We start from the raw sequence: 17,403 nt of genomic DNA on the forward strand, positions 1-17,403 counted from the left end.
GTAAGTAATACAGGCATAACTATTGTAGGGGGTTCAGGGGCATCCACCTTCCATGGTACAGATTTTTAGAGAATTTTAAGTTAAAATGGTGCATACTATAGTATTCTGAGGGGCAAGATTTCGATTAGAGAGGTCACAGTTGAAGTTACCTAGTAACATCCCTGGTCAATCAAAATTTAATGCTTGTCAGAGAATCTGCTCCACAGTGCAAGAGCATATAGTGTGTCCAATTTCTTATTATTGTTAGAACAGCAATGTCCACATGATGCTTGTATTTAGAGGGAAGATATGTTCCTTGTCTTCTGCTTGTTTGTTTGGTGTTAACAAAATGAAGATGATTTTTGCTCTCAAGACTGATATTCATCTGCATGTTCCAGAGGACGGACCCGTCAGCTGAGATGGTGATGTTGTGGAGGATTTTTGTGCACGAGGAGAAGTCAGCTCTGGCACAGGAGAAGAAACTCGCTGTGGAAGGTGCTAACGGTGAGAGGATTTAACCCTCGGCCTCCTAAGGAAACTATTTGGCACCAGACTTCTATTGGTTATAGGGTTAGGCAGTAGGGAAAGGGTTAAATCTCATTATTTGGTTTATGTTCCTGCAAGGGAATTTTTGCTTGATCATTGTGCATAACACAGCAGTGCTGGACACAATGTACCAAAGATAGAATGTTTTTAAAAAATACTTAGTTTAATGAAGCGTAATTCTACCAATATATAGGTCATGACAGATGCTATGTACAGTTAATCTCCAAGCAGATCCTGCAGTAGCATAAGATAGTATCAAAAGCTGCCAGTAGAGTGAAGCTGGGCTAGGAATGTGTTTAACTCCCAGAGGCTGAGGACTCCCTTTGGCCAGCTGTACTCCTTAGCCAGCTTTGATACTATCTTATGCCACTGGTAAAACTGCCTGGAGATTAATGTACAGTATTTACAGGTAAATTGTACCGGGGAAATTCCCCTAGCTCTTAACGACAAGCTCAGTGGACAGCGGCTTAACGTCCTGTCCTAATCGAACTCATGGCGTCTGGTTCCAAAGGCAGAGCCTCTAACCAGTGGACTATGCATGCATCTGTATGTCAAATAATCCAACACACTTATCGAGAAAAGTAGGGGTGATTGGCTCGCCATAGTAGACCCAAATTGCACCACCACTAGCTGCTTCAAAAAGCATCATGCTTCACCTGAATTGAGGATGTCTGCTTTGCCTTCTTAGTTTTTCAAAACATCTCGTGCCTTTCGGTAGAAGTGACGAACGTTCCTGATTTCTTGTTGTTTCCACAGGAACTCCTGTTGCCGCCCCTTCGCCCAGCACCAGTCAGGAGCCGGCAGAACCGCCTGCAGCCGCCCTGCCCGTCGTCGGCACGGCAACCACCGCCTACCTGCAGCCCTCGGCACCGACTAACACCTTCCCAAAGAGCACGGCAACTGTAACAACCTCCAGATCGCTTACAGCAGCCTCCTCGGTTCTCAAGCCACACACGAAAACTGTTACACAGGATCCTTTAATGGTACAGGGAAGGACTGTGGCAGCCAAGGTGGCTGTCCCTGTTGCCAGGGGCGTGGCTGTCCCCATGGAGACAAAAGAACCTAGTGACGAAGAGAGTGAGGATGAAGTTGACATGGCGGACACCGTTGGGGCATCTCAACCTGCAATGTCATATCTGAACATTGACAGTTCGAGTATGATAGAAGCTGTGAAGGCCACGAGCCCGGCTAGGTTAAAGAGCGAGTCGGAAATGGCCGTCGCGAGCCTTCTCGGCGAGGATTCGGTCGACATTGACATTCTTAATTCCGACATCGCGAACTCTGACCTCCCGGAGGACCCCGGCGTGGACGCAGTACGTAGCCTGACAGGCGCGCTCAGTCCGACGCGTAGGAACTTGAACTTGGACGCAGCTGCCAACGATTTCGAGGATGACTCTGATGAAGAGCCAGATTCTCTCAACGAGCAGGTGCAAAGTGCAATCAACAGTATCCTTGAACTTCAAGGTCGCGGTCCGCTGGACGAGGAAGACTCTCCCCAAGACGTCTTCAACCCATTTTCTCAGGATCCTCCTTGCTCGACTTCAAGTGAACAGAATATCGATGAAGACAATGCGCTAGACGAAGCTGTCAAAAGCATCTTATTCTAACATAGTAGCAAAAAACGCAGTGCCCATTTCATTTTTGTATTTTTGCTCCAAAAAATCTAATTGTACTGTCCACTAAAATCTTGTAGTAAGAATAACAAGTGCATTTAATATTGCAGTTATTCGTTTTTCAGAGCCTTCCTTGGAAAATTATTGCGGGTCATAAAAATTGTGGAGTCTATAGATAAAGTGTAATAAAAAATACTATGAAGATTTCCCGCCACAAAAAATTCAAGACATAATTCTGATAATCAAATCATTACAGTGCAATTTGGTTGGTACTAGTCTGACTTAACATGGTCACACGAGAGAAAAATTTGGTACATTCCATTTCACCCTTTTGAACTAAGTCTTCGCTTCTAAACGTTGAACCTAACCCTAACCTGATGTTTTTTGCTGCAACTAGTTCAAATGTTGTCCATAAATGCACCCGTAGGACACGATTCAGAATTTGTCATTTTACATGGCCAAAGTTTTGCTGCAAATAGTGGATTGAACTGGATTCTTTCTTCTTGTAATAATGTAAACGGAAATTTTTTGGCCAAATTTTCGCTGCACTTTGCAAATACGTAATTATCTATTTTTGGCACAGTAATTTGTATATTTATTGTATGCAATAATGTGTTACTATTCAAATGCCAGTATAAACAGTGTTATGCTTTTGATTTCAAAATGTCCGATCAAACCACAGTTATTCGCTCTAGCTTGCCACTGCCTCTACATGGACATCAGCCATAAATAAGAAACAACCGGTACTTATAGCAAGGGAAGAAGTCATATTTAGCCGAATGATGCCACCTCTTCTCCAAAGTATCTATTTTCTACATTTAAAATAAAGGAGCACGCAGACCACTAAAGGCCATACTTTCCATGTGCAACTTTTAAATACATGAGGCCGCACCAACACTACTGTTTCTCATGCAGTTGAACTTGAAGGTGATAAAGGAAAAGAACAACCAAGAACATTGCAGAGACAACTGTAGTCATTGTAGCTTACACATTTTACAACAATGAACACTTAGTGATGCCTGTTGCTCACAATTCTTCATGTTGCAAAGTATTTCTCGTTTTGTCTCAGAAACACATTTTGTTGGCATGGCCAGAAGTTGTATGGAGTATCAGTGAAAAATGATATGTGATAAAAAGTTGCCAAGGAATTCATAGTTAACAACACATTGAGTTGGTGTAGCTTTGAGCAACATTTTCCCCTGAAACATACACAGATTGATTAGGAAGGCAGACTGCTGCAAGGTGTAACAGGAAAAATAGGCTTTCCAAACTTACACCTTTGTCAGACTCTTTGGCCACAATCCTCATCACACAAGTCAATTTTGACTATGCAAAAAGCAATGCTGTAAGTGTATATAGTTAAGCAACTGGCCATCTTATTGTGTCAATGTGAATGAATCATTAATTAAGAATTATACCCAGTTCACTCAATGTTTCATCAAGAACGCTGCTCGTTTCAAGTTCGGTGAGACACTCGGCTTTTGGAAAGTCCAATCAACTGGGAAGAAAAATACTTCAGTAATTGTACAAAGACATAATGATTGATAAATTGATAGGCAAAAGAATAGACTGGCCAATCAGAATCAAGTAGAAAGTTGAATCTTCGAGTTGATGCGATTCTCTGAATTCGCGGTGTCTCTCCATGTTTGAAATGTGCAGTGTTTTATCTAATTATTCTATGACTGGTCCAGAGAATTATTTGGAAGAGAAAATGTGTTTATTTTTGTACAGTTTGAGGAGAATGGGATGAATTAAGGGAGGCACTTCAGAGGTGTGTATTTTTGAAGGAATTGAATTGAAGGTGTCGCAATGATGGAATCTTGAAAATGTCAATTAATGAAACAAAGAATTTGAATGTGAATATATGATATTGCCTTGTCATTATTGTCAGTCCCTTTTTTGCCTGTATTATTAGTGAAATGTGCTCATGGTTAATGATCATTGACTGGTATGGTTACAAACTGCGCACGTTTTAGACAACCAAGCATTTGTCTTACAAACTTGGAAACGCTCTCTGAGACGTCAGTGGTTGGTTCTGTCATGCACAGCTGTGTTAAAAATTTTATAACATCAAAAATTATACAACAGCCTACTATGTACCATGTGACTGCCATTGCTGGGTTCAAAATTTCTTAAATAGGAAACTTTTCAACATTGAATTGAAGATTCTGGCAAGACATTTGTAGTGTTAAGACAATAAACCGGATAGTCAGTGTAAGACCTCGAATAGTACATTCAAAGAGACTTTCCATTCAAAAAGTGGCGCAGAAAGTTATGTTGAGATAACTGCAAGTTTATAATCATCAATTGTCTCATGACTAAGTTTGCACACAAGGAAGGGGGGGGGGTTGTATCAAGTTCAAATACGATTTCCAAGAGTGACTCAAGATAGAATCTAGATAGTGTTGCTCATATTCAGGCCGTGTTTTGCAAGACAGCATCGCTGAGGAATTCAAGGTCAAATGTAGAGTAGATCGAACCAAGGGTCAATGACTTTTGACCTCAGCTGTTATCAAGGTCATGTGTGGTACGAATTGTCTTTGACCGCCCTGCCTGTGTGCTCTATTTCAGGTACAAGACATCATATAAAAGGTAGAACTTTCGTCAGTTTCGTTAACTTTAAGGTACTATTGCAATGTGTTTTCTACGTCATATTTTTTGCGACTCGTTGCGAAAACAGCCCTCCTTCGCATCTGCTTGAAGATTCGTGTATCCGAGCACCGTAACCTTTGACCCGAAGTGTCCAAGACCTGGTTTGCCCGCTGTGTTTGTCTCGCTTGCGGAAGTTTCGTTTGCTTTGGTCTTTCTATTTTTCCTGATGATCACGTAACATTTTAGCCGATCAATGTTGTAGAGAAGTTAATCGGAACTGGGTAGCGTACGAAAACAACGGGGCCTGCCGGCAAAAATAGAGTCAACTTTCTGGATCTTCTGAAGGAGCCTGACATCGAGACTACCCAGCTGTTTACGCGGCTAGCTAGGCTTCCCGGAGCGAGCGTTAGGTTTAGCAGCGTGCACATGTCCACAACTCCTCGGGGCCACGCCGCATCATGCTCCGCCACCGTTCCCCGATCGCCTGCGCCCTGATCCTCGGCGCCTGGCTCGCGTCCGCCCGTGGCGATCCCGTGGTCCGCACGGCGACTGCTACCATCCGCGGCGTCACCAAGCGCTTCACCGGCGCAGGCCTCAGTCGAGATGTGGACATCTTCAAGGGGGTTCCGTACGCCGAGCCGCCGGTGGGGAGGCTGCGGTTCCGCCCGCCCAGACCCCGGAGCCTTGCCGGCGAACTGGACGCGCGGGCGTTCGGCATGGTCTGCCCGCAGACCGGCTACGGGCCCGACGTGCCCGACCCTTCGGTGCAGAGTGAGGACTGCTTGACGTTGAACTTGTATGTTCCCAAACCAGCGGTGAGTGCGAAGTAGTCTCCAAGCAGACCCTACGGTGCCTTAGAGATACAGTGAAACCTGGTCTACCGACCACCTGTGCATAACGACCCACTGTCCACTACGACCGCTGAAAAGCGGTCCCTTGAATTTTCCCATAGACGTAAGCATTAAGATTTCTGTATATGACGACCACTGTCCAACGCGACTTCGACCGCCACTAAAGGCGACCGCATGTTACCCAAACACTGCCAAAACGACCGCGGCATGTGATTTTGTCACGTGACTTTAATGTTCACGGCGAAAAATGAGCGTAATTGTCATAAATTATTTACCGCTGTCAAACCATGCCCCCCTCCCATCATTGACTCACGTAACAAATAGCGTAGTATTTACGATAGCGATTCTTGGTTATTAACCAACAAAGATCGTAGATACCGCAGGACTGGGCCGACAGCAGTCTGTATAAAGCTCTTAAACTGCCAATCTCTTCATAAGAAATTATTATAGGCTTTTATTTACGAAATATACGCCGAATTTTTGTAAATTTTGGCGGCAGCGAATATCCCGATCGCACTGGCTGCTGGGATATGTTGACATCACGCGCGGAACCGGGCGCCAATTTTCTTTGTTTTCCATGAAATTTACGAGAAAAATGCCCACTTATTTTCGATATTTTACCGTCATTTGCAGACGCAGTAAGTTGAGAAATTGTAAATTAGAATAGCGATATTTACGACAAAGTTTGGCGGCACGTACCGACCGCACTGGCAGCTGGGATATGTTGACATCACGCGCAAACTCGGCGCCATTTTCTTTGTTTTCCAAGAAATTTACGAGAAAAATGCCCGTCAATTTTGGAGATTTTAGCGTCATTTGCAGACGCAGTAAGTTGAGAAATGGCAAATGAGAATATTGGGGGTTTATCTGTGCGAAGCTTACAACCGTTTTGACGTGTTACATTGATTTCATTAAACTGAAGACAACACTTACGGCATACGCCGCCTGTCACAAAGTACGCCGCCAGTTTGCAATGTCGGCAAAGTAAAGTGTCGGTTCTTTTCTGAAAGCTTCAAAGAAACATTGATCGTCCGCTTCGGCATTAATTGAAGACTAGACAAAGTGAGGTCTTCTTTACATTTGAATATGTACTCTAAGTCTTTTTTGTCTTGATACCAAGCCAAGCTCGTGAGTGAGCTTTGAAGAACAAAGAAAATGGCGACCAAGATTTTAGACAACTTTGCGTCAAGCCCTATAAAGTCGGGCCTTTCTAGACGGAACTCAGTCTATTCACATTTTGTGCGGACACGATGGCAAGCAAACCGAAGAAGACGCCGAAGAAGACTCTTACGCTGGGGGAGAAGATCGAGGTCATCAAACGATATGAGAGGGGTGGAATTGGAGCTCGAACCCTGGCTGGGCAGTACGGCGTGGGCAAGACACAGATTCAGAACATCGTCAACAGAAAGCGTGAGTACCTTGACGATTTCGAAAACAACGCACCGGTGAACAAAAGGAGAAAGCTTCGTCACACTGGAAACGAGGAAATCAACAAACTGTGTTGGGAGTTTTACTGTGACACGACCAGCCGCATAGTAACATGCTCTGGGCCGATGCTACAGGAGCAGGCGTTGAAGTTTGCAAACGATCTCGGAGTTACTGAGTTCAAAGCCTCTAACGGGTGGTTGGAGAGCTTCAAAAAGCGCCACAATCTTGGACTTAGCACTATGGTAGGAGAAAGTGCCGGGGTTGACAACACCGTGGTCGACGATTGGAAAGAAAAGCTCCCTCAAATCATCGACGGCTACGCACCTCAAGACGTGTACAACATGGATGAGTCAGGACTTTTCTACAGGGCAACGTCAACTAAGACTCTGTTCGTGAAAGGTCAGAAGTGTAGCGGAGGGAAGCAGTCAAAAGAGCGTCTGACGATCATGCTTTGCGCAAACATGGTGGGAGACAAGGAGAAGCCACTTGTGATCGGAAAATCGCAAACTCCACGCTGTTTCAAACGCATCAACACGAAAACCTTGCCTGTGACATACACAAACAACTTTTCTATGTTCCTAGATGAGCTCAAGCACATGAAAGAGTACTGCTTGAAGATGGGAATCGGGGAGGCCTTGTGTCATCTCCAGAGTGCTGATGATGTAATGTGTGCGGCATGGAACGACCACAGGATTGTGCCAAAGCAAACCACCATGGATGGCTTCCTGAAAAAACTCTAGATGATTATGTCTGATCTCCATTGTTTTGTATGACTATGAGTCTAGTATGACATCAACATGGACTCTTAAATTTGTTCAGAGAAGGCAGCTGCTTGTATTGTTTGTATTTTTCAAGTAAGCTTAAGTTTAATGATGCAAGTCATGTATTTGAGATGGACAATCCCTAGAAAGTGTTGTGCATGTAATTTTTACTATAATTGTTACAATGTTAGTGTACAATGTACTTGTGTTATGCATTTGCACACCGATAAGTAGTAACGACATGGATAATAAAGTCTGTGGAACTTATTGATTGAATACTTGTCAGTTTCTTCACTGGAAAAGTGTTGTACATGTAACTTGTTACAATAATTGTAAGTGTACTTGAACTATGCATTTGCACACATATAAGTACTAAAGGCATGGATAATAAAGTCTGTGGAACATATTGATTGAATACTTGTCAGTTTCTTTACTGCCGCCATCTTGTTTTCTATATAAAGACCACCTATGTATGAAGACCACTTTTGCTGGGTCCCTTGAGTGGTCTTCATATACAGGTTTGACTGTAGTATCAAAGCTGGCAAAAACTTTGACTTTGACTTTATTCAGATAGGAGTATAGGTGCCCGTCTGACTCCCTTTGGCCGGCTATACTCCTTTGCCAGCTTTGATACTATCTCTAATAGGGTCTGCTTGGAGACTAAGTGTGAAGTACGTTTAGCCTGCGAAGTATGCTAGCCTGGATGCCAGATTATGTTTCCAGGGCGTACACAGGTACTCTCCAAGCAGAGGTTGGGGTGAATATTGTGACCTTCTTGTCATAGACCGACAGTACCCCGTTGTCTTGAAGCCGGGGTAAAGAAAACGGGGCATATAAATATGGTTACTCACTTGCTGTACAAATTATCTTCCCCACCCTCTTGTAGAGTATAAACAGGCCAGCTCCTCGGCTCTTTCTTGGGCCAATGAAATTTTATCACTGCCCACGTTTTGGGTTGTGGGAATGTAACATTTCTTGGGGAATGCTTGTTCGGTTGGCCCAAGATTAGAGTATATAGAGCCAAGCAATGAGCTGGCCTACACCCAACCGAAAATGTAGGAGAAATTGGCCATGTGAGAGGAACATTTTGCCAAATTTATAATTTGGAGTCGTTTACATGGCAAGCGAACTCCTCTGGCAAATATCCACACAGTTTGACCGAATGTACCATTCTTCTAGCCGCCGAAGAAGCATTATACTTATAGGTTAGGACACATTGGCATCCGTCCCGAACAGTGAAGTCAATAGGCGATGTATATTTGCATAGTTGGGATTCCGATGGAGTTGTTGTGGTGTCAGCTGATACTGTATTTTGTACATGTCGTGGTCTAAAACTTCTTACATCATTGACCCGTCTGGACTTTCACTTTTACATTGTTTACTTTCACTGTTTGCCAAGTAGGGAAGCTTGTATCAGGTAACTCGTTTTGATGTAAACCAGCAGAAATTTATGGTAAGTTTTCTTTTTCTTTAATGGTACGATAAACACTCATCATAGAAGAACAATTTGATGTCAATGATAAAACACAAACATGCTCGAAAACAAGTCAACACCACACTTCTGCTTGTAGCGGGAAGTTGAAAGGGAGTTGAAAGTGGCGGAGGTCGGCGGAGGGGTCACTCGGGGTCACCCAGCTGGGTTAGATCCGACCACTCTTGTGGGACGGACCATTGTTGGTAGGAGGGGTGGGCAAGGATGCACTAGTATCATTGCCAAACTCAACATGATTCACACTCACGTGACTACGCATGACGCAAGTATAGTCCGCCATGTTGAATGGTTAAACCCGGAAGTTTGAGATATAGGCAATCATTGTCTCTATTAGCTGGATAGCACGATGCAGCTATCTAGGCCTGCACCTACTGTTAACATGTTTTCGAGCATTGATAATAAATCAATTGTGTTAGGTTCTTTACCAGCACCCCCCCCCCCAAAAAAAAAACAACGCCTCTCCCGAAGTAATAGGGGCCAAGTGAAGTAACCGCCAGTTGAACCGCCTCAGCTGTTGTTGTTTAGCGTCAGAACTCCGGACAAACTCAGGTCGGAATGTCTGTTTGATGGAGCGGCTTTGAAGTGTGTTTCCCTTTCCTCGTGTTGTTTTTAAAGAAAACTTCCAAACAAATCGCTCTTCTAGAGAAACCACCAAATTGTCCTGCCTCATTTACCAGGTTGTCAGTCATCATCATCATCATCATGTCACTGATCACGCGTCAGGACGTCATCAAACATCTCCGAGTAGATATGGGGAGGACAGATCATAATGTTCTCCAGCTGCGTAGTTTACCTTACACGCAACCGCCACAGCTTTTAAGTGTACCCAGTATATATTTTTTTTATATATTATGAAAAGGTCTTTTCTATTAACATTTGTTTGCAGATTTGGTTCTCCTAAGAGCTCCTAACAGTCAAACAGCTGAACATCATGTACTTGCAATTAGCCCTCGTGCAAGAACTTGCAAATAAACTTCTTCAATTAATGGATAGATGTTACTCACAAACATCAAAACCTCCTTAAGAATTCTTTGCAATATTATATGTCATTGTTAGACAGATTATAAGATGTTTGGGGCGGTTGTTCTTGACGTTGCACCGGACGACCATATCCATGTACATATTGAAATGGTTCTGTGCCGCTTTACGATCCGGTTCTTTTTCATCATCTGCTCTGCCTCTTTGGTCCCGTGTACGGGGGGACCCTCCGGCATAAAACCTTGTTCCAACTTACTTCATTAATCCTTGGGTGATTGGTCGTGATAAAGCGAGCTTGCGTATCGTGTGCGTAGCAGAGCCGCACTAGTATTGCGCTTGCTGCACCTTAATAGGATGGCTACAATACACTTTAAGCGCGTTAACATCTAGTACTCCCAAGCAGAGGTTCGGCCCCGACTGGTTTTTAACGTGTTTTGAGCGTTTTGTGGGCTTTCTACTTTGTTCTCTTCCCATCGACCAAACGGTTGGCCGGCGGACATGAAGGGGGCGAATGTAATTGCCCGAAAAATGCCTAAAACATGTCAAACACACAAACAGCAGGAGCCAAACCTCTGCTTGGAGAGTATTTGAACATGTTACAGAGCCCAACCTTGCCAGTCTGGTGCGCGTTACTGTGACCGGTCCGATCAAACCCATTCCAGCTGCCAAGCTTCCGTTTTACGCTAATGCCTCAATCATGGGTCCCGTCTGTTCTCGCCGACCGCGCGCTTGTCCTACCCGCTCAGTGTACCGGTCACGTTCGGAACGTTACCGTCAATGCAAATTAATGGGACACAGGCCTACGAAGAGAATGCCAACTAGCTAGAAAACAAACATACACACATGTGACACTAGATGTCACAGGAAGTTAGAATAGTTAGACCAAGGTGGTGGTGTACGTCTGCATGGGGATGGTGAAAGGCAGCCCTGGGCTCCCCAAAATAAGCAGTTGGGAAATAATAACTAATAAGATTTAGGCAAAAATTAAGCAAGATTTCACAATGTATATGTATGATATCTAAAAATATTTGTTGTTGTTGAGATCGTAACAATAAACGCCATGAAATAAAGAAACCACAATAAGATTCAACGGCAGTACTAGTATTCAACTTTTTTGTATTCCATTCATCCAACTATCACCAGGCGACTTGAAAATCACACCAAGTTCTGTGGTTACGTTATTACCTTTTCCAGCTGAAGTGTGTGATACATTCTGCGCTGCAACTTTGCTATCATCGTGTACAATTAGGGAGAACATTGGGGTCATGTTTAATGTTGTTGTTGCGTTCAGTTGGTACGCATCACGAAAAGCTCCCTCTAGCGGGTGTTCTGCGCACTACACTTTTTTAACCAAGTCGCTGTTGCTATACCTAATCCAGCCGCAGGACGGCGCTGTTATGGTGTGGATCCACGGCGGGGCGTTCCAGATGGGCTCCGGATCCGGATATGACGCCACGGCGCTGGCCGCCATCGGTGACGTCATCGTCGTGACCTTCAACTACCGACTCGGACCTCTTGGATTCCTTAGTACAGGTTAGAGGTCACTATCACTATATGTATCTGTCGTCAATTCGCCATAGCTTTTTTCTTCAATCATGTTTCATCGTAGCAGCCTAAATGGTCAACATTTAGTGATATTTTACGCCATACTATACTACAGTATGGTGGGTGTCTGCCGTTTCCAACAACATTTTCATCTGTATGAACGTAGAGCCTGCCGTGGTGGCTGCTACACGGGCAACTCAGTTGCAGCTCCAAACTTGGATCATCATATCCATGCGCTTCTTTAGATACTGAACGAAAATACTTTGAAATATTCACCAAAAAGGGACCAGAAGCACACATAAACTTAACGATTATTGACTTGAAAGTCCATATGTTATTTCCGTGCCGTGCAGGAGACGTGGTTTCGCCGGGAAACTTCGGGATGTTGGACCAGGTCCAGGTGCTGAAATGGGTACAACAGAACATACAAGGTATGGAAATATGTTAGACTTTTCTTACTTTGTCCGAGATGATGGCAAACTACATGTTAGCAGGTCTGAAAATGCTCATGTCAATTTATAGCAAACGTCCTATTTGTGTTTATAATAAGTTTTCCGGGAAGTCTTTGGCCAAAATAGGGCTCATTTTCGGCGGCTTTGATACATTTCGTGAAAGAAAGTTCGATAAAGTCGATGAAATTATTAATATTAAGATCAAGTAGGCAATTTTTTTAAATCTTACATTGTTCTTCTTGTAATGCGGAGCTTTCATGATAGCGATGTAATTTGGGCTTACACCCTGTTCTTAGCGTTTGGAGGTAACCCCGACAAGGTGACCATATTTGGAGAGAGCGCGGGCGGGGCCAGCGTGGGGATGCACCTCGTCTCACCGGCCAGTAGGGGGCTCTTCTCACGGGCCATCATGCAGGTAACAACATGCTGTTTGCAGTCACGTGACTGTGACGTAAACTAGTGTCCACCATGTTGGTTGGTTAACCGTGCGTGCGAGTAAATTGTTCGCCCCAATCTTGCCTCGGCATGTCAGAGATACATCAGGCGATCAATTTAGATATACGTTTTAAAGGTAAAGTTATAAATGTTGATATAAAGAACTCTGCCTACTTATCATTAACTTTCGGTGTATGTTTAGATAGAACCAGGCTGTGGATAGTTTCTTTCTTATGTCAGGCTTTCAAATTGACCTTGGCATGAGAGTGACGTTGTCTTTGTAAAGTTTTGTATTTGAACTTTCTATTGTATCAAGTTTTGATTAAGGTACTGTACAAAAGTGTTTGTTTTTCTACCCCTACATGTTGTTTCCAGAGTGGTACGGGTCTGACTGATTTCGCTTTCCGTCCGTCTGGCGTGGCGGACGCCATGAGCCTGGCGGAACAGCTGGCCTGCAATACCTCCAGCAGCCGCACGATGGTGTCATGTCTACGGGAGGTGGAGGCCCAAGTACTGGTCAACTCACAACCGCAACAGGTCGATTCTTTGGGTCTCTTACTGAATATTATACAAAATAAGCTGCTCAAGCAACTGCAAAAATTTTGGAAACGGACGTTTCAAGTAGATGGTTACATTTGCGTATAATATATTTGCGCGTCATGTGACTTACTTCCGCACATTCCAATCTGCCTTCAGGTTTAACCATTCAGCATGGCAGATAGTATTTACGTCATAATCACGTGTGTGTTAACACCATATTAGGAGTGGAAATGTATCTCGGTCAATTGCAGCTCACTGTCAAGAATATAAAACTGAACAAAAAAACTCTTCTCTTTGCAGATGTTGAAAGCAAAATGGATCCCAGTACTGGATGAAAACTTCCTACCCAGAAGCCCCCGGGACTCTTTCCAAGATGGCGACTTCCAGCGGTCCGCCATCTTGTTGGGCACGGCGTCGGACGAGGGGGCGTTGATGCTACTGATGGAACAGCCATTGTTCCTCACTATGCAGAACCCAGGTGTAATATTTGGCTATTTTGGTACTTTAGCTAACCAATATCAATCGTCTATATTCATCATAATCATCATTATCATCATAACCATCATCATATTATGTTACAATTTTATGACCTTATTTCCGCGCACAAAATAAAGCGTTTACCAACATGTGCAAGTCTTCTGATCCTTCTCAACTTGAAATGACCCAGAGCCCAAGTCACCATCATCATAGTCATGCTGTAGGCCACATTACCAAACACTAGATTCTTCATGTTTGTTCTTTCACATCTTCTCTGACCTTGTAATGTTCTATGAGTGATGACATTGGTGTACGTTTTCCTATATTTATCTTTGCAATCCACGTCATATACTAGCTTATTTTGAAGCTGCTTTGTACGATTTAGACTATGGTTGAAAACTTCTGTTTTTCGAAACGGCCGAAAATTGATGCGCGCAGATGTCATCCATATACTCAAAATCAACATGGCCTTACTGTTACGCAGGGATCAGCAGGCCAGATTACGAGTCCATCATATCAAACTGGGCCGACTACATGTACGGAGACGCCGCGGATCTGGTTACAGAAGCGGTGCTGTACCGCTACACTGATTGGTCAGACGCGTCGGACTCGGCCAATCGCGTGCAGTACGTCCGGCAGACGACAGACTTCTACTTCGTCTGTCCGACCAATCAGATTGCAGACATTTACGCGGGAGCCGGACAGAACGTTTATGTGTATCAGCTGACTCATAGGTATGTCATACTAATCTTCTGCCTTTCTGGGGCACAAAATCGTAACTGACGGCGTTTCGACGGATCTGTGTTAGTCGGCAGTTACGATATCTAAGTGATGTAGGGTTAAAGCTACAAATTAAAAACATTATGCTTGAATAACTGCTTTTTGGTGTGTCTTAATACCTGGATGTCTAAAACCTTCATCGACGCATCAGGGAAAATTTTGGACTCATTCAAATTTTCGACTAACTCCATCAGCCTTGTTCACGGAATGGACCCTCTCTATTTCTGTAGGCCAGGCGCGTCGAGTACCCCGCAACTCACAACTTCAAGTTGGAAGACGTTGCCCCCCTTCCCCATTCGTTCTAAGATTCATCCTGCTAAAGTAGCCGTTTGGCGCAAAATTCGCATAGGTTATGGACTTGGGTTAATTTCCAAGTAGACCCTACTTAGAGATAAAAAGAGTTTTAAAGCTGACCAAGGAGTATAGTGGTGCCCTATTGACTCCCTTTGATACTTTCTCTAAGGCACCGTAGGGTCTGCTTGGAGACTAGACTTAGGTAGCCGAGAGAAGAGAATTAGAATCTCGAAGTTAAACCTTTTTTCTGCTTCAGGTCAGGCGCGTCGAACACACCCCCATGGGTAGGGGTACGTCACGCCGATGACGTGCAGTACGTGTTCGGCTTCCCGCTGCTGCCGCCCTACGACCTGCCCGAGTACGAACTCCAGGACGAGACCCTGTCCGTCAACGTCATACGTTTCTGGAGCAACTTCGCTCACACTGGGTAAGGAATAATGTCCAAACAATTAGTCCAATTGTCCGAACATTAAAACATCTTATTGTCTTATATTGTTTCCTATTGGACATCGCAAACTGGGTATAACAAGGGTATAACAACAGTTCCTTCCAGATCACTTCAGTGTCACTGACGAAAGATAGTGGATACTATCTGAAACGTTTGACCATTTCCAAAATCATATCCAGTTGCCTGAGTAACTGCTTTTTGGCGTACATTATTACCTGGATGTCTATAAAACCTTCACGTATTTATTTACTTTGGTTCGTTTGAATTTTTCCATATTTATATATTGTCTTCTGAATGAACTCCGTCGTCTGTTTTACGGCCCCTTTAAGGAACCCAAACCGCGATGCTGACGGGACACGTCTCGAAGACGCCCCAAGATGGCCGAAGTTCTCACGGAACGGGACCAACAGCTTAGCGTACAAGAAGCTGGAGCCGGGCCTGCCTAACGGCCGCGCCCTGCGAGCGGAGTTCTGCGCCTTCTGGGACAGATACATCCCGCACGTGCTAAACATCAACTCAGGTGACAAAGTAGCTTCCACCTTCCTACGGGGGTGCGGGGATCGTAGAGCTCGGCAAGAAATCGGAGTGTTTTCTCTCATCTCTTCTATCCATTAGTCTATATCTAGTTACTATTTGGCCGTTCGGCTACAAACAATCTGGCAACCAGTTTTCCCAACACTACTCGATTTTCTGCTTTTCTTTATAGTAGTGTTTCAGTATTAGTGCCATGCCTGTCGATTCTCTGATAATGTATATATGCATATCTTCACATCTTTTTCCGTTGACTGCCCCTTTTTCTTCCTCTCCGGACGATTGCCTGCATGATAGTTTTGCCTAGTCCCGACGACCGTGACACGTGGCCGTACCACAACGTTTTTGTACTGCCAATTACTGTCACAGATGAACTTTCATTCGAATAGGTGTGTTACACAGGTCTAGGATTAAGTACCGAGCTTTGCGTAACTACTTGCATTTCAGTTTTGGAAAGCACAAATTGGAAATTTTGAAACCATTGTGGCTTTGCTTACGGCGTTGTCAGGTACAATTATGAGCAGAGGGGTAAAAGCTGTTACAAAACATGTAAAAAGAATGAAAACAGTGGCATTTCTATATATCTAATAGTACACTCTTAAAGCAATTCTTTCACGAATTTCTTCTTTATTTTGTTTCAGATTTGAAAATATCGACCAGATGTCGCGAGTCGGCACCAGCAGCGTCCTCCTCATTAACGATAAGCAGTCGATTATTTACAGTTTTGTTTGTTTTAATGATTTGTTTGTTGAATTAGAATGAAGGTTCCAATGTGTCTGTGAATAGTACTGTCCTAAACCTATCTTTGTTCCAACACGAAAAAGAAAGAAAACTCCAACCAAAATTTCGTCAGTCTCCATACTGCCTTCCTTAGCACAAATTGCCATTGCTTAAACACGTGACCCGAAGGACACGTGACTCATTAAGGGTCAAAGGTGACTGAAAGTCTATATCGTCCCCCGTCTCATCCGTTGATAGGATTGCGCGTTTGGACTGTTACGTGACGGAAGCTGTAGGTCGGTTATAATCCTTTGTTGTAGAAACGATTTTAAAAAATCGATGTGTTGGAATCAAAGCTGAGTTGAAGACAATATCCAGTGAAGTGAAGATCGTCAATTGTCTCCTTCAAAGAGGGTCTTCAAGATTGAGAAGACGTCGTCAAAATTCTACCTCATTCCGTGAGAATTAAGATCTGTTGCATGTCGGGGTAATACATATTGCAAGTTATAAACTACGCGTATTGTGTTCGTTATATGGTTAAGCTGCAATGTATTTCATCGTCATGAGAAATCTATTAACAACGTTATAAAAATGTCAAAACAACCAACATTCTTTTGAGGTTATCTCGTTTAGGCTAAGGTAACATTTCCAAACCGGGGTCCGGCCGGGCTGTTTGTGGAATCGAAAAATAGAAATGTATACGCAAAAATATAAACATATAATGCCGACGATTTTTCTCTTTACGTCTTGTTTTTCATTTCATACATTTCGTTCCCAAAAGTTGCCCGGCCGGGCCCCGGTTTGGAAATGTGACGCAGTTCTTTCGGTGAGGGGGCAGCGAAAGGAGACAAAGTAATATAAACAAACAATACAACAAACAAAGCTGTTACGTCTCACCTTTCTTTATTGTTTTTTTTTTCATCTTTTGGAATGACTTTATT

General features: G+C 43.7%; 2 protein-coding genes across 2 annotated transcripts; both read left to right on the forward strand.

Annotated features, from left to right (window-relative positions):
• Positions 1 to 355: 355 nt before the first annotated feature.
• LOC118403129 lies at positions 356 to 2,643 on the forward strand. Its single transcript, XM_035801622.1, has 2 exons — positions 356 to 483; positions 1,282 to 2,643. Exons 1-2 carry the CDS (start codon positions 369 to 371, stop codon positions 2,130 to 2,132), a joined length of 966 nt encoding a protein of 321 aa, XP_035657515.1. The 5' UTR covers positions 356 to 368; the 3' UTR covers positions 2,133 to 2,643.
• A 2,250-nt stretch (positions 2,644 to 4,893) lies between these two features.
• LOC118403130 (cholinesterase 1-like) lies at positions 4,894 to 17,344 on the forward strand. Its single transcript, XM_035801623.1, has 10 exons — positions 4,894 to 5,545; positions 11,620 to 11,773; positions 12,139 to 12,216; positions 12,534 to 12,652; positions 13,048 to 13,209; positions 13,513 to 13,690; positions 14,174 to 14,423; positions 15,020 to 15,190; positions 15,541 to 15,731; positions 16,384 to 17,344. Exons 1-10 carry the CDS (start codon positions 5,189 to 5,191, stop codon positions 16,497 to 16,499), a joined length of 1,776 nt encoding a protein of 591 aa, XP_035657516.1. The 5' UTR covers positions 4,894 to 5,188; the 3' UTR covers positions 16,500 to 17,344.
• Positions 17,345 to 17,403: the final 59 nt, after the last annotated feature.

This window comes from Branchiostoma floridae, chromosome 16 (assembly GCF_000003815.2).
Source record: "Branchiostoma floridae strain S238N-H82 chromosome 16, Bfl_VNyyK, whole genome shotgun sequence".
Lineage (NCBI taxonomy): Eukaryota > Metazoa > Chordata > Leptocardii > Amphioxiformes > Branchiostomatidae > Branchiostoma > Branchiostoma floridae.

Excerpts from the sequence above, each read along its gene's own strand:
- LOC118403129 (XM_035801622.1), top strand. The coding sequence starts at position 369 with ATGTTCCAGAGGACGGACCCGTCAGCTGAGATGGTGATGTTGTGGAGG. Across the intron at positions 484-1,281 it reads CGCTGTGGAAGGTGCTAACG|GAACTCCTGTTGCCGCCCCT; the intron begins GTGAGAGGATTT and ends TTGTTTCCACAG.
- LOC118403130 (XM_035801623.1), top strand. The coding sequence starts at position 5,189 with ATGCTCCGCCACCGTTCCCCGATCGCCTGCGCCCTGATCCTCGGCGCC. Across the intron at positions 11,774-12,138 it reads TCTTGGATTCCTTAGTACAG|GAGACGTGGTTTCGCCGGGA; the intron begins GTTAGAGGTCAC and ends CGTGCCGTGCAG. Across the intron at positions 13,691-14,173 it reads CCTCACTATGCAGAACCCAG|GGATCAGCAGGCCAGATTAC; the intron begins GTGTAATATTTG and ends ACTGTTACGCAG.